The sequence below is a fragment of the Halictus rubicundus genome, chromosome 10 (genome assembly GCF_050948215.1).
Source record: "Halictus rubicundus isolate RS-2024b chromosome 10, iyHalRubi1_principal, whole genome shotgun sequence".
Lineage (NCBI taxonomy): Eukaryota > Metazoa > Arthropoda > Insecta > Hymenoptera > Halictidae > Halictus > Halictus rubicundus.
Window position 1 is genome coordinate 5,685,730 of NC_135158.1, and position 14,790 is coordinate 5,700,519.

Below are 14,790 nucleotides of genomic sequence, written 5' to 3' on the forward strand. Positions count from 1 at the left end.
ATATAGAAACCAGATTTTAGTATACCTGAAAATTGGAAGGAGGTTCGAGCAACTTTATCTCGTGAACTGAGGGTTAATCAATTTTTAGGCTTAGGCTTAGATTGTGTAGAAGTTTCTGAAATCGATTAATTGTGGAATTTGAACAGGGTTTAGGGGAATCGCAGCAATCGCCGCCGCCGTCCCCAGGCATGATGCAACGAAGAGATTCGAGCAACACGCAATTGGTCCCAGATAATCGCGGTGGCCGGAGAGAAATCGGACGTGATTTTTTCAGCAATATTAGTAGCGATTTAAATGGCATCGCTGCGCAAACGAGCAGCATGTTTAGTGATCTATTCGGTAATTTTCATATAATATTAGTGGCCGTGCTCCTTTATACAGTGTTCACTGTTGAGGCTTTCGGGTATATGTACTCGTTTAGTTGTGCTCGTCGGAGATGAAATGGTTCCAATTCGATTTTCAGGCAGTAAAAATAGTTCTAACCGAAACGCCGGTCCCCAGTCTCCGTCGCAGAAGGGCGACAAGAAGACGCCTTTACTGGGACCTTTCCCGAAAAGTAAGACTCCCTTTCAACATTTCTTGAGACCGTAGTTCCATCAGTCAGATTATAATGAAAGACTTTGTTTCTTTTCTATAATTCTTTTCTTGTGAGTAAAAAACCCCTTTTTCTCTCTCTTTCTCTGTTTCGTCGAGAGAAAAATAAAAGTTTATAAAATTCTCTGCGAATAGAGAATTGTCACAGGTTATTCTAAGTCTGTAGCGATCGTCGAAAGACTCCGTAAAACAAAAATTGATAGTCGACGAATGAACGCATCCTTAGTATTAATTCCTGATTGGACGTACGAGGTCAGAGACATCATTGTGTATTACTGGGGACAGGTAAAACGGGATTAGCCGAGCGTTCGTCGCTGATCAAGCATTCGACGAACAAGCCTAGCGCCGAGGACATTCAGAGGCAGCAAAACGCGGAGCGGTCTAGTACAAATAGCGACAATCAAGCCTTCCTCACCGATGTATGCTACATTTTCTTGCTAACTGTTCAAACACACTTGGAGCTTTACGTTCCAACTACATCTACCATTTTTATCAGGTGGTGAACCAGGTGTTAACGGGCGAAGGTGTCGGTTGGCTGAAGCTGAACAGGTTGAAGAAGCTGATGGAGGATGAGAGCTACAGAGATCTGGTGGTCAGCAAGTTGAACAAGGGTCTCACTAGGAAGATCAGTCCTGACGATCACATCGACGACGTGGTGAGCCCGTCGTTTATTAAACAAATTACCACCCTTTAAAAGATTTCGCCCGTGGGATTGACTAGGGTGAATCAAGCGAAATTAACGGTACGATTTCGTGTTTGTTTTAACAGTGCGTCTCGAAGTCAGTTTATAAGGGAATGCTAAAGTGCCTTCAAGCAGTGGCTCACGGTCTTGGACACACTTATAATAATTTCGGACTCGGTGGAATGGCTTCGGTCTTCCAGCTAATGGAGATCGCGCACACACATTACTGGAGCAAGGATCTCTCAGAGGGTGGTTTCGACAGTTCCCTAATGTCACAAGTAAGTTCATCCCATAAATCATTCTATTTTCTTTTCTATGTATTACTGCATAGAAGCACGAGACAATAAAACCATTTTTTCATTGCAATTGAACCCATGCATAGAGAAGTTGAACAAAATCGAGCTCAGTAATTCGATTGCGTAGATGGTAAACGATATTCTCAATCTTCCTTTCCAGGCATCTAGTCCATTTGGTAGCAGGGAGAACCTGAAGTCACCGCAATCACCTAGTCAGCCGGAAGCCACCGAGGAACGAAAGAAATCAGGTTTGCAGTCAGCTCATAATTAATGGAATCGATAGATCAGCCATAGGCCAGCTATTATTTAAAAGAATTGAAGAAATACATTTCTACTTGAATTCCAATTCTTGCCATTCAGGCAGACAATTTTTATTCCGCAAAAGATTCATTAATTTATTATGATTTTAGACGCGCCTCAAGTGCACCTGGAAATGCCGCACTGCCACACCTCCCCCGCATCGGAAGGTAGCCAGTCAACGACGGACATGTTCCTGGACATGTTCACGAAGAAGGGAAAGTTCCTGAGCAGGTTGACATCGTTCGAATCCGAGGTAAACCCGTGCTACCTTCGCTAAGCACCCGCTATCACAACCAGTGTCACACGTGTCTCACTTTGTTAATCACGGTGTTGGTTCGATCAGCGTCAGGCTTCGATTACCGAAATGGGAATTAGCGGAGTCCCGAGAAATTTATTTAAAAATATGTACCATCCCACTGCGGGGCAAGGGGAACGATAGAATGTCGCGTTTCGCGCGTAGAGATTCTCGAAAGAAATGTTGCCGCGACATCTCACGCAAAAGAAGTCGAAACAGAGGAACTGTGTGCTACATAGCGGCGTCATGTGTTTTTAGAGTGGGCGGGGAGGTGGAACAGGAAGCAGCGAAGCTTTGTCCACAGACGGAGGTAGCATTATCACTAATCCTGCTTTTCGGCAAGCTCACCAAGCTTCTTTCCGAAGCACTGTCTCTGATAGCGAAGTCGAGCAAGGCAATGTAATTGATCAACTGACTCCGTTCTACTACTTTTTTTCCTTTTTACACTAGAATACCGCCTAGCTGTTAGAACTACTTAGAGTTGACCCCGATCAACACCCACGAGACCTTGCGAGGGAACCTCGTTCACTAGAAACAGTATTTTTCCGCGATAAACTTGCGGGCTTCTGGAGAAACATAAATTTTCTATCCTCTGACTCGTCAGGGTGCAAACAAGCCCCTTAACACTGGAACCACCGAGCCCTAAACGGGACTAATGTATATTCCTTTGTAACAATAACGAGATTGAATTTCTTCAGATTTCTAAAGTATGCTAAACAGTTTCTACAACCTCACGAATTGTTCTAGCGTTAAATTAAAGCATTCTTCTTTCAACCCTAGCACTATGAATCGGTGTGTTTGTGTGAAATTTGAGATGGTGAATAAAATTCGGTATCAGATAGTCCCAGGTCTGCGAAGTTTGCAAGAGAAAATGACGTTTTACAGTTCGCGAGGTTCCCCCGTCGGTTCCAGTAGCTATTAGATCACCTTAGACTAGCGACGATTTTGAGGATACCTGAAGAACTGCTCTTCGAGGTTCAAAGAGTATTAAGATTATAAGAAGAACGATAACAGAGTATGAAGAGGAAGGATCGAGAACGAACATCTGGCTAGACCAGTACATACAAGCATGTTCTGCCACCGATCACCGAACGTTTGCGCACGCGAGATCAAAGCTTACGTAACACTAGCGACCACACTTGATGTCTCTTCCCTTGACGAAGCGAGTGTTAAGCTAATTGGTTCTTGAAGGTCGACGTATTTACACCGAATTCGCAGCTGGCACTGTATGGCATGTAATTAATTCTATAAAATTGATCTTGATGGGTCAGTTGGTATGGCATTCGCTACAAGATAGGGTAAGACACATTAAAATCCAGTCACTCGTTTAGATTTTTAGTCTCCAGCCAACCCGAGGCTCCCTTGAAACCAAATCAGAATAAGCATCGTGATGAAATTAATTAAGTTTGCAAGAAAATTGCTTTGATCATACATATATAGAGGAAATCGATCGGGCTTGTTAGACATTTAGTTTTAATCGCTAGAAGGGGACGAATCAGAATTATGGGTATTCGCCATGGGAAGAGATAGGGAGTTGGGAGATTGTTTTCCTTTTTTATGGGACACTATCGTTTCAGTTCCCGCGACAGGCGAAGCAACGAACTGCAAGCGTTTGGTCGAGCAAATCGTCATTGAGCACTGGTTTCCGGTATCATGGCGGAAGTTTGGTACCGACCACCAATGCACCGAGTCCCGAAGCTGCTAGAACGTACTTGTTCGAAGGTATGCTTGTCCAAGCAATAAATAATTCATTCTAGAAGCTCGGGAAACGTGTCGAAGTTAAAGATTAACACGATCGAAATAAATATTTCTTTATCGTTCCCATAAATAATCAGTTATAATTAGACTGCGGATTTTACTTTTGCGCAACGATCCGCAGTCCAGTTATACTTAATCGCGGATCTAACGAATGTTTCGTAGGACTGCTGGGAAAGGAGAGATCGACACTTTGGGACCAGATGCAATTTTGGGAGGATGCATTCCTGGATGCAGTCTCCCAAGAGAGGGACATGATTGGCATGGATCAAGGTCCAGGTGAAATGATGGAAAGGTAGTTACTATTATTGATTAATGATCGTGTTAAAAATTATTGAAACTCGTCATTCCAATCTGAAATCGATGCTTCAGGTATAAAAGTTTAAGCGAAAGCGAGAAGAAACGACTGGAGCACGACGAAGATAGACTGCTGTGCACTTTGCTGCACAATCTGACTGCAATACTGGTGATGTTGAACGTCGAGAAGAACGAACTCAAACGGAAAGTTAGAAGATTGCTCGGGAAAAGCCACATCGGTCTGATCTACAGTCAGGAGCTCAATCAGCTCCTCGATCAGATACATAATCTGGTAAGCGATCGAGTTCTCTATTTATCAACAGCATTTTTCAAACTGGAGATAAACATCTCCGTTACTTTTTGCTTGGTGAAACATCTATTCAATTTTTCCCAGCTTCAATCATTGGTCCAGTTAAGACATCCCTTGGAGTCCATTTGTAATTTCCTAATAGATATCATACTTTGCGGATGTTATGTTCTTTTCATTTATATTAATTGCGTCTCTATACTTTCGTCCCCTGAAGAGATTGTCAAGTGCTGAACAAGTTGGAATTGTCTTGACTGTATTTCCTATGAGTTTAGACCCAAATATTTTTGCCATTTCTGACATGATTGTGCTGATTGTTTCAGTATGGAAACGACATAGATCTGAAGCCCTTAACATCACGACAGATGCACCGACAGTCGTTCACAGTGCACGCTGGTGTCGATGCAGATGGTGATCTTCGTTTCCTCGAGGTCCGTCACGACGGTCTTGTATTAAGGTCCGTCAACGGTGTGATCGTCGAACGATGGTGGTACGAGCGTCTCGTCAATATGACGTACAGTCCGAAGAACAAAGTATTGTGCCTTTGGCGGCGAAACGGCGGGCAAACGCAGTTGCATAAGTATTACACTAAAAAGGTACTTCGAGCAATTCGCCGAATTCAAACAATATCATCGTACCCCCTAATTCCAATCCTTAAATTCATCCATCAATTTTTCATAATGTATTTTAACATTTTTTTAATGCGTTTACTCTATTTAACTCTGTTCAACTCTTTCGAGCCCTGATTTAAAAACATCAAGATGCACCATAAATTGCTTGATCGATTAAGGATTGACGACTATCGTACATTCTCTAAACACAGAAAAACTCAGTGCCCAACCGTAACAACAAATAATCCAGAATATTTCAGTCTGACAATGATTTAACGCTCGTTGGCGCAACCAATCGCGAATTTCCAGTGTAAGGAGCTCTACTACTGCATAAAAGATGCAATGGAGAAGGCAGCAGCCCGAGGACGAGGTGCGAATTCCGGTGTCGAGCTAGGTGGCGAATTCCCGGTTCAAGATATGCGCACCGGCGAGGGCGGGCTTCTTCAGGTTTGCATGGAGGGCGTGGGTCTCCTCTTCGCGAATAGCAAGGTATGACTCGCACCTAAAAGTCCCCCCCGCCCCACCCTAAAAAACCCCTTTTCTCCGGCCCTCAAAATATTGATCAACGATGCAATCAGAATGAGAACTTGCAGAACCTTAACGATACCGCAGACGTTCCCGTTGCATCTTCTCTTTTCTCGATTCTGTCGAACTTCGTTCAAGCTGCTCGTGTATAACGTTGGGAACGCATCCAGTGAACAACCCCCTTTCTGCCCCCAACCACCCCTGTGTTCGAGTATCAACCCCCAACGTTTACCTCTTGATCGAACTTGCGCTGACAACCCCGCCTCTGTTTTGATCATACGATGTGTATCTACCTTTATTTTTTCGAACGGCGATGCGACCATCTTTAACCGATTCAGGATACAGTATAACCGATGCATTTATTTCAGCGATCGAACACGATTCTGTAGCGGACGTTCGCTCGGTTGGCGATTTTTTGGGGGTTCTTGTTGCCGGGGACCGTTCGCCACGGCCCGATCGTCGTTTAATTGTTTAAACAGTGAAATTCGGGCAGAATATCTGTGATGTATAATCACAACACAGGCCACGAATTTTTAGAATTGTGATTTCACTTTGAAAATTCGACACGGAAAAGTCTGCTTTATCTGCTTGAACATTTAAAACAGGACACGGACCGTTTTTATTGTCCATTTATAAAATGAATTTATATAAAAATCTAGAAGGTACAATTATGATTGAATCTTGAATTTCTAGATCTGCATTTCAATTGATAGTTGTCAGGTCAAGGTGATTTGTCTCTTAACCATCTATTGTATTGAAAACTGGACCATATTGTATCTATATTTCACAAAATCTGCAGTTGATAATTATAACAGTCAGATTTTACTCTTGAACATGCGAATTTTGTTCAAAAAAGTTTGAAGAATCCATATTATATTTTTATTTCAGAATATCTGAAGTCAGTAATTTTAATATTCAGATTTGATTCTCGGGCGATCCAATGGTTTTTAATTAAGAAGCTATGAAAGATCGAGCCGTGGCGAACAATTAATGGAGTACATCCGCCGCTCTGCCCAACTAGCCCCCTTGAACCGCTCATATACTTTCGACTATTGAATATCTACTCTCTCTCTCTCTCTCACTCTCTCTCTCTCTCTCTCTCTCTCTCTCTCTATTATATCTCTCTATACCTATATCTTTCTCTCTGTGTTCTATTTTTCTTTCTCGTTATTGCATTGATGCAAGGACCACTCAATATTATCTCCCATTCGCTAGCCACCACGATCTGCTTAATTTGTCTCTATCTCTCTGTATACGTATCTTTTATTATCAGTCTACTCTTCTTGTGTATTGAGTTTTTGCGAGGTGTTACGATGACGACAGGATGATCGACGAGATCACGCGCGATTTAAGCCAGCCCGCCGTGTCTCGGGACCTCGAGGTTTTCGACGGGGCCCGAATGATTTCAGGCCCGTCCCACAATACACGTTCACACACACGGAGAACCGGGGGAGGAACGATCGGCAGCCATTGAGAAACGACAAACCAAAAACTTACATTTACCTTATTAAAACGCACTGTTTTGTACCCAGCAGACACATATTTTTCGTTGGAACCGCTCCGTTGGGCGGGATCGGGGGGAGGGGCTATGGGCGTGTCTGGCTCCACCCACTGCTCTAGGGAGCCTCTAAAACCGCATGCAAATGAAACTTGTTGAATCTATTAATTTCGAAAGTCTTTAAAAGACTAGCTCGTCGAGTCCTAAATGATCCAAAAATTATTTGCTATTCGATATGTTAAATTAGATGATTTTTAGGACGGTTTTAGGACTTTCCTTAATTTTTACAAAAAGTCCGAAATTTGATAAAGTTAACGCTTCAAAGTTCTAGAGTTGATACTGGCGAAAGATTGAAGAGAAGTATTGAATTAATCACGAATTTGGGAGCGATAGCATTGATGGAACATCTCGAGACGCCTCGGCCCCGACCACTTGGCCCCGGCTCCTCCCACAAGGCCCCAGTTCGCTCGGCAAACCCAGAAACACGTCTCACACTCGAAAACATGATTCATATAGGACGAGAGGCCCCCGACACGCTGGTTTTATATTTCTATCTACCTGACTGGATTTTATACATATATATATCTATATATATACATGAACACATACTCGTCTCTAAGCATTTCGCATAGTTGAACTATGTGGTAATTGTATTCTCGCGTGCTTACACGAGGAACAACCGTTACATACATACATACATGAAGCAGATTATGTATATATGTACCTTTCTAATCCGCATATATACATATATATATATATGTATATCATACGTAATATCATACGTATATGTATATATATCATCGGTCATTTCGTTGGGTAACATTTTGTTGAAGCGTTAATCAGTGTTTTTCTTGCATGGAGCTCGATGTGCAGCTGCAGTCTATTTTATTATCTGTATATTATATTCACTCCACATAAGTACTCGACCATTATTATAATACGACTCATACATAGAGGTGACAAAGGAACTTAGGGAGAACAGACTTGAGTGATAATATTATCTCTTCTATCTATATATGCATATATATATATATATATATATATATATATATATATATATATATATATATATATATATATATATATATATTTAACTCCTATATATATATAACCTTTCTAACTCTCACACTCTCACTCTTTCTCTCTCTACTATATATATATACCCATATATATATATATATATATACTCTATCTATTATAATTTGTATATTGAATGTTGGATGCCATTCTACTTTTATCTCTACGAGTCTGAAACCGACATCTTCTTCTTCTTCCTCCTCTGTTTTTGTTCCCTTCGTTGATTTCTTGTTTGTCGTGGTCATACACGCGAGGAAAGTCTATTCGTTCTCGCGGTTTGATGGAACAACAAAAAGAGACAAAAGTATGTGATTGAACGATAAAAAAATATGAAGAGTGTGCGGTGATCATCGGTGTATAAGTATATATCTGTTCGATAGACTTTTCTCAGCTTGGGGAACTTTTGAGATGGTCCTTGAACAATGAAATCTTTGCTACACCTTTTTAATTGGCCATGACCGATAGGTAATCTAGCTGTGTGATCATCCATCGTACTCGAGACGCCCCCGGCCTACCAATCACTGACTAACTCTATTTTTATTCATTCATTCTCACCCGGATCTCCAATCCAGTTGGCGGAGATTTAATTTTCTGTTTTTCTGTTTTCTGTTTTCTTGTCCTGTCCGTCGGCATTGCCCCCTTGTGGCCGGGCAAACAGGATTTCGAGGTACTAATCAAATTCAATCATTGTTTGTTATATTATGAACTCAGTATATTAATTAATATAATCAATGTTGGCCGTGTTCCGGAAATGCTTCTTTATTTCACCATTACTTTTAGCCGTAATTATATTAAACCACGTGCGTGCGCATGTACCGGGTGGCGCGTTCGGAACGCATAATCGCGAACAAATGAAGGACATTCGTGCGGGTTCGACGACGACTGGAAAAAAGAAAAACAAAAAAGAACGAAAAATCGAACTATAGTGTTCCTTTGTATGGATCGCCCGTGTCGATTAGACCGTAGAAAGACGCGCGCGGACTCCGTTCAAAAACATACTGCTCTCGAAACTGTTCATTTCCCTTCGACTTGATTGTTCGATTCTCCTATCATGCATCACGTCTCGGAATCTTTTTTCTCGAGAAACACACGTTCAACCCGACCGAATCCTGCCGAGATGCGTTTCAAATCGCCCACCCAGTGTACACGTACCATATATATATCTACTATATACTACACTCTTAACAGTGCATTTAAATTGAACTGATCTGCTCTGTCTACCTTACTGTTTTCCTACCATCGATCGGTGTTAGTTGTGACACGTATATATATATAAAACGAAAAGAACGGGGTAAACAAAACAAACGGAAAGGGGAGTGACCGTGGACATTTTATATATATACACGCGCACCTGTATGTTCCCTATATATGACATATATAACACATCGTCGAAGCTGACTCAGGTATTATTATTACCAGCGATCAATATAATACGCGGAACAGTGTCTGCTGCATTCTTTACGTCGAACGGCCCCGAAAGATATATACTGTCCTCTTTAGATCAGAGTATATTTGTTAAGTAGTGTTTAGTGCAACTTGTAGAGCAATGTTTCGGTGCACTCAATGCAACTCTATATACATATCTATATATATACATATTGTATATATATACATATCTATATATATAATACATCCTTCTACCATAGCCACTGTCATCGAGAACACTGTCTATTCGACCCGTACACACCGTACTCGTTCCTTAATCGCGGGTTTCTATCAACGGAGTCTCTAGATCGCTACGATCTATTTATCGATCACCGATGTCTCTCTCCGATGGTACTGGAGGCGGCGAGAAGCAAAATCGATCAACCGAATTATCGTTGAAAGGTCGCAAAGGCGCGTTGTATCTGAAAGGCGCTTCTCGAATCGCGCGTATCGCTAATTGAAACGGAATTAATTGTCAGACCGAATTAAACGCGTATCTATAAAGTTGACCCGCGACGACGCGATTTGTTGCGGGTCGCGTTTGCCGACCTCTTCGCACAATTGATTACTATGTTAAAACGAAAGTTACCGCTCGTTAAATAACAACGACCGATTCGATACATGAAGCATTTCATTGAGAAAACCTCCTGAAAGTAGAAAATACAAACTGTGCTTTAGAACCTCCTCATTATCGCGTTCGAAACACTCAAATTAAATTCTTAATAATAAATAATTGACGAATTTGGAGAAAAGAGTGAAAGCTAACGATTCTCTCAGTTGGGATTAGTCGAAAGTGTGGAATAAAGTATTTTCATAGAGTCTTTGGTTTTCGAGAAAAGAATTTTCGATGTCTCGAGGTGGAGGAACTTGGGAGTAATGGCTGCCGCCCGGTCGCCATTTTCTACGCCCACACACAGATGGCTGATATTCAAATTTAATTTTCTCGGGAGGGGAATATCGTAAGAAAGCAGTGTTTTAGCAGTTTTGTTCGTAGAGTGTTCCTCTTGCAATAGATTTTGGAAACGCCTTTCGTATCCGTCCTCCAGGAACCATAACAAGCTCGGAAGAGACTCGTGGCCACGACGAGATGAAATTGATCGCCGGAAAGACTCTAATCATTTGTTCGACGCGCAAAACCGGGTGACGTAAACCAACAACGGGTATTCACGCAGACTATCGATTGGCAATCGGTATTCCGTGCAAAGAAAATTTCATCGGAGCTTGTATATGTCCGTAAAACTCTTCTCGCCGAGAACGACGATAGAGATGAATGTTTCTGTACAACGAGTCAAGGAGTCGATCGTGGTCCCCTAATTGTTGCCATCGGACGATGCCTTTAAATAAATGAAAATTGATTTCCTAGTCTTTGTTGGTTTACTGAATTTATTAAAAATGAAGAGGAGACGTTTAATAGAAAAGAAATGAAGATTTGTTGTAGATCGATTCGAATCAATAAAATAGGGGATATGATCGACTCAGTGGCTCTCTGTACGTATCCAAAGGGAATTTGAATGCACTGCATGAACGAGTAGATCTCGATATATATGTATAATAGAAGAAAGTCGCCCGCTTTTGCAAACCCATTTACAAGACCGCCCTTCACAGTGCCAGTTATGTAGTAGAGCAATGGTTTCGTGCTATATAGTGATGTCTGACTTTATGAATGGAACTACTATCAGAACGTGGACACCGACTCGAGAGAGGGCCGACAAAACCCTTTTCTACACTTTTCTATAGCAGTGCTTTTCGAAACGCTCGTCGAAACTCCAATCTGAAACTTTCAACCATTTTGAACAACATCTTTTCAAATCTTGAACAAATTACGATTAAATATTCGTTTCGTAAACACGCCATTGACAATATGGCTTCCGCGTCTGACTATTGCTGGCCGTTTCTACTTGAACGTATAAAATCAATTTTCTTATGAAGTGTAGAACACAAGGAGCTATTCTAAATTTTCTATTGACTCTCGCATAAAAATCAATGAACATAAAATATAGAAAAATTGAACTCCTCCGATGTACAAGAGGATGTAACAAGAGACAAGGTAACCGAAGTAAGAGCGTTAGAATGAGATGCAACTTAGATTTCGCTAATTAATTTCACTTATATAGAAGCAAATGGATTAAGGATTGAATCAGTGGTGATAAAATGTAATGTAAATATTTGTTCGCGGAGTAACGAGCATGGCGTTTCGAAAAACGCTGTTCTATAGCATGACACCGCTGCACACGATGTTTCGAGTTTGTGTTTACTTCCGGAGCGATCACGCGGGAGCACAAAAGGCTCGGCTATCATTTGAGAGCCTTTGGATCACTTTTTGCGCATCTAAGATGGCGGACGGGGAGCCGAAGTTTCCAGCCGAAGTTGTTTGTTTAATTGTAATATATATATATACATATATATATTTTTTTTTGTTGAATTCGATTCGTTGGTCCCTGGTCCGTTGACGGGACGAACTAGAGTTGCACATATGTTATTTTATAGCAGATTCGTTGACCGACGCTGAGCAATCGATGACATTTCACATTTCGATGAGTTTAGGCCATCTCCAGAGTTGCCTGCCTGCCGCTAATTAACTTTATTAATTCGCTGCGATTTGTTGACTGGCCGCCGCCTGCGATGTGTTATACTCTCGCTTCCGAACCGTAAATGACAGCCGTCGTTTTATTCTCCAGAACTTTGTAATTCGCTTTTTCGTTAATGACCGGCACGTGTACGTAACACACATGTACATCTATATACATATATGTATTATTATATGTGTATATATGTATATGTATAATATAGTTATTGTGACGATGACACATGCATATGCGTGTTAAACAGTCTCTCTCTGCCCAGTATTTGCAACAGGAGGAGAGAAAAACGTAGAGCGACGCGATTAACCAGCCAGCCCAGACGCATCTGTCTTGCGACCGCTTGTTGCTGCTTTAATCAGTGCTGCGACTCGATGGATGACTTGAGTTTTTGATCGCCGGTGATAACGCACTGCATGCCGGACAACAGCTATATGCATTTTTCTCAAACGCTTAACGCGCCCGTTCACCGCCGTGCATGACTCGTCGGCGGTGCATTCGCGTGCACGTGGACCGGAAATGCGTCGCAGAAATTTAGCTAAAATTAGTTAACGCTTCCCTGAAATGTATTGTAGTCTATTCTAGTCGAGAACGTCGAGTATGACTTCGTTGCTTTGCATGGTACCTTTCCAAGTCTGGCAATTGCGATTTAGTCAATGGATTAAATCGAAAATGTCAAAAGAATTGAATATAATTTTTGTCTTACACAAATTATTAAAAGAATTAAAGGAAACGAATCTCTCACTGAAGATTCGTCGAAAGTGTGGAATACAATATATTAGTAGAGCCTTTCGTTTTCGAGAAAAGCATCTTTGAAGTCTCGAGGTGGACGAATTCGAGAGCAATGGCTGCCGCCCAGCCGCCATTTTCTGCGCGCGCTGAGGCAGCATATATTTGACACAAAGATCTTAACTTTGTACAAATATCCACAGTCTAATGGTTTCATTGCTCCATAAGATGCTAATTGTATTTCAGTCTGTATTGAATTTATAAATACATTTTATGAGAGTGTTAGCCTATTTATCGAGATTTGGAAGATTTGAAATTGATATCAATGAAAATTTTGATTTTTGTGAATCTAGAATTCTTGTTAAATTTGTATTTTATCAGTTCTATTTTAAAGTGTTCTACATTATGTTTTCTGAAATTATAAAACGAAAGATCTTTTCTTAAAGAAGGATCTTTGTTTAAAAGCGATTTCTGATTTCCGTGTACGTGAACATTGCCACCAGCTTCGTATGGTTTTTAACATTTTTCCTTCGGGAAATTGCTTAACAAGTCTCCTGGTGCTTTCTTCGAGCATTTTATCTAATTAACATGATCTTTGAATACCAACAATAAAATGATGTAACTAACATTAATTCAGAATAATGTCTCTTAATTTTCCAATACTTTTAGAACGTACACGATAGCAAAATCGAAACAACAGACGTGACTAATTTCTGTAATTAATATTGCCGGAGATAATGGGCAATTAAGTTCAAGAATTCTTATCCGAAGGACCAAATACATAAACGAAGAAAGGGGGAGTAAAAATTCTCCGATTAAACGGTTAATAACAAACGAATGAACTGCGATAAATATTGCACCAGAAAACCCATTAATCAATTTCCAGTTGGGAAATCAGAATCGGTAAATCATCGAACACTACTGCCACGTGTCCACTTGAAAGTTTCACTGCAACAATAAAAAGAACATGAACTTTCCTCTAAACAGAATCACAAAATTTGGATAAAGACTCTTTTTGTGGACACGTAGCATTACCTGTAGAACCTACAGCGTGCTTCCACAAGAGCAGTACACCAAAGAACACTAACGATAGCTATGTGTGTATAGCTTTTTTCAATGTTAATGATCGTGCCAGAAGGAACTGAGACTGAAAAACTGCCGACTAGAAAAATACCAATGTTCATTGAATAATTAGAACGATAGGTGACAATGAACTTCGGTATAGCTGAAAAAGAAATCTCTCTACATCTCTCTAGATCTCTTTTCTTTTTTTTTCTTTTTTTAATTAAATTGACCGTGACTATTGCAATAGTGTTTAAGGGAGAACAGAGGGATTTCTTCGAAGGATTTTTGCTTTTGAGTCAGGTGCACTGTGACGCGTATTAACCGATACGATAGTAAGTGAGATCTCGGAGGTTCAGAGCTTGATCCCACCGTCGATCGGTATTATAGCAATTTAGAATTTCGAGTCTGTACACGCCTGTTTTTTTCGATGATGTTGTTAACGAGGCATCGCACACACGTGTCTCACACTTTTCTCCGGGGCATAAACGGCCAATCTAGCGAACAATCTCACGAAGTGTGCATGTACGAGTAGATCACCGAGACCGCTTCATTGCCGAGCCACACTAATGCCTAACGATCGTGTTATTTGCAGTTTTTTGTAAGATTCGATCATATCCGCAAGTGCTTTGCTCAGAAGGATGGGATCTTTGTATTGGAAGAATTCAGTGAGTAATCCGACCTCTCTCCTCATTCTCACAAACGTACGCTATTGCTCAAATATATTTTCTTTACGATCCAAATATTGCAACATGCGC

General features: G+C 40.9%; 1 protein-coding gene across 9 annotated transcripts in view; it reads left to right on the forward strand.

The window, feature by feature from the left end:
- Rab3-gef (Rab3 GDP-GTP exchange factor) overlaps window positions 1-14,790 on the forward strand; it is a 38,808-nt gene that overhangs the window by 17,630 nt on the left and 6,388 nt on the right. For 6 of the 9 annotated variants that reach the window (XM_076794525.1, XM_076794529.1, XM_076794522.1 and 3 more), the window contains 15 exons: window positions 147-339; window positions 464-556; window positions 880-1,013; window positions 1,091-1,249; window positions 1,363-1,554; window positions 1,733-1,820; window positions 1,983-2,125; window positions 2,426-2,566; window positions 3,745-3,889; window positions 4,088-4,217; window positions 4,295-4,511; window positions 4,850-5,122; window positions 5,447-5,626; window positions 8,896-8,904; window positions 14,628-14,700. In XM_076794525.1, coding sequence (XP_076650640.1) covers window positions 147-339; window positions 464-556; window positions 880-1,013; window positions 1,091-1,249; window positions 1,363-1,554; window positions 1,733-1,820; window positions 1,983-2,125; window positions 2,426-2,566; window positions 3,745-3,889; window positions 4,088-4,217; window positions 4,295-4,511; window positions 4,850-5,122; window positions 5,447-5,626; window positions 8,896-8,904; window positions 14,628-14,700 — 2,170 coding nt within the window. The remainder of the gene's footprint in view (window positions 1-146; window positions 340-463; window positions 557-879; window positions 1,014-1,090; window positions 1,250-1,362; window positions 1,555-1,732; window positions 1,821-1,982; window positions 2,126-2,425; window positions 2,567-3,744; window positions 3,890-4,087; window positions 4,218-4,294; window positions 4,512-4,849; window positions 5,123-5,446; window positions 5,627-8,895; window positions 8,905-14,627; window positions 14,701-14,790) is intronic. The other 3 variants (XM_076794530.1, XM_076794523.1, XM_076794527.1) reach the window with 2 other exon arrangements.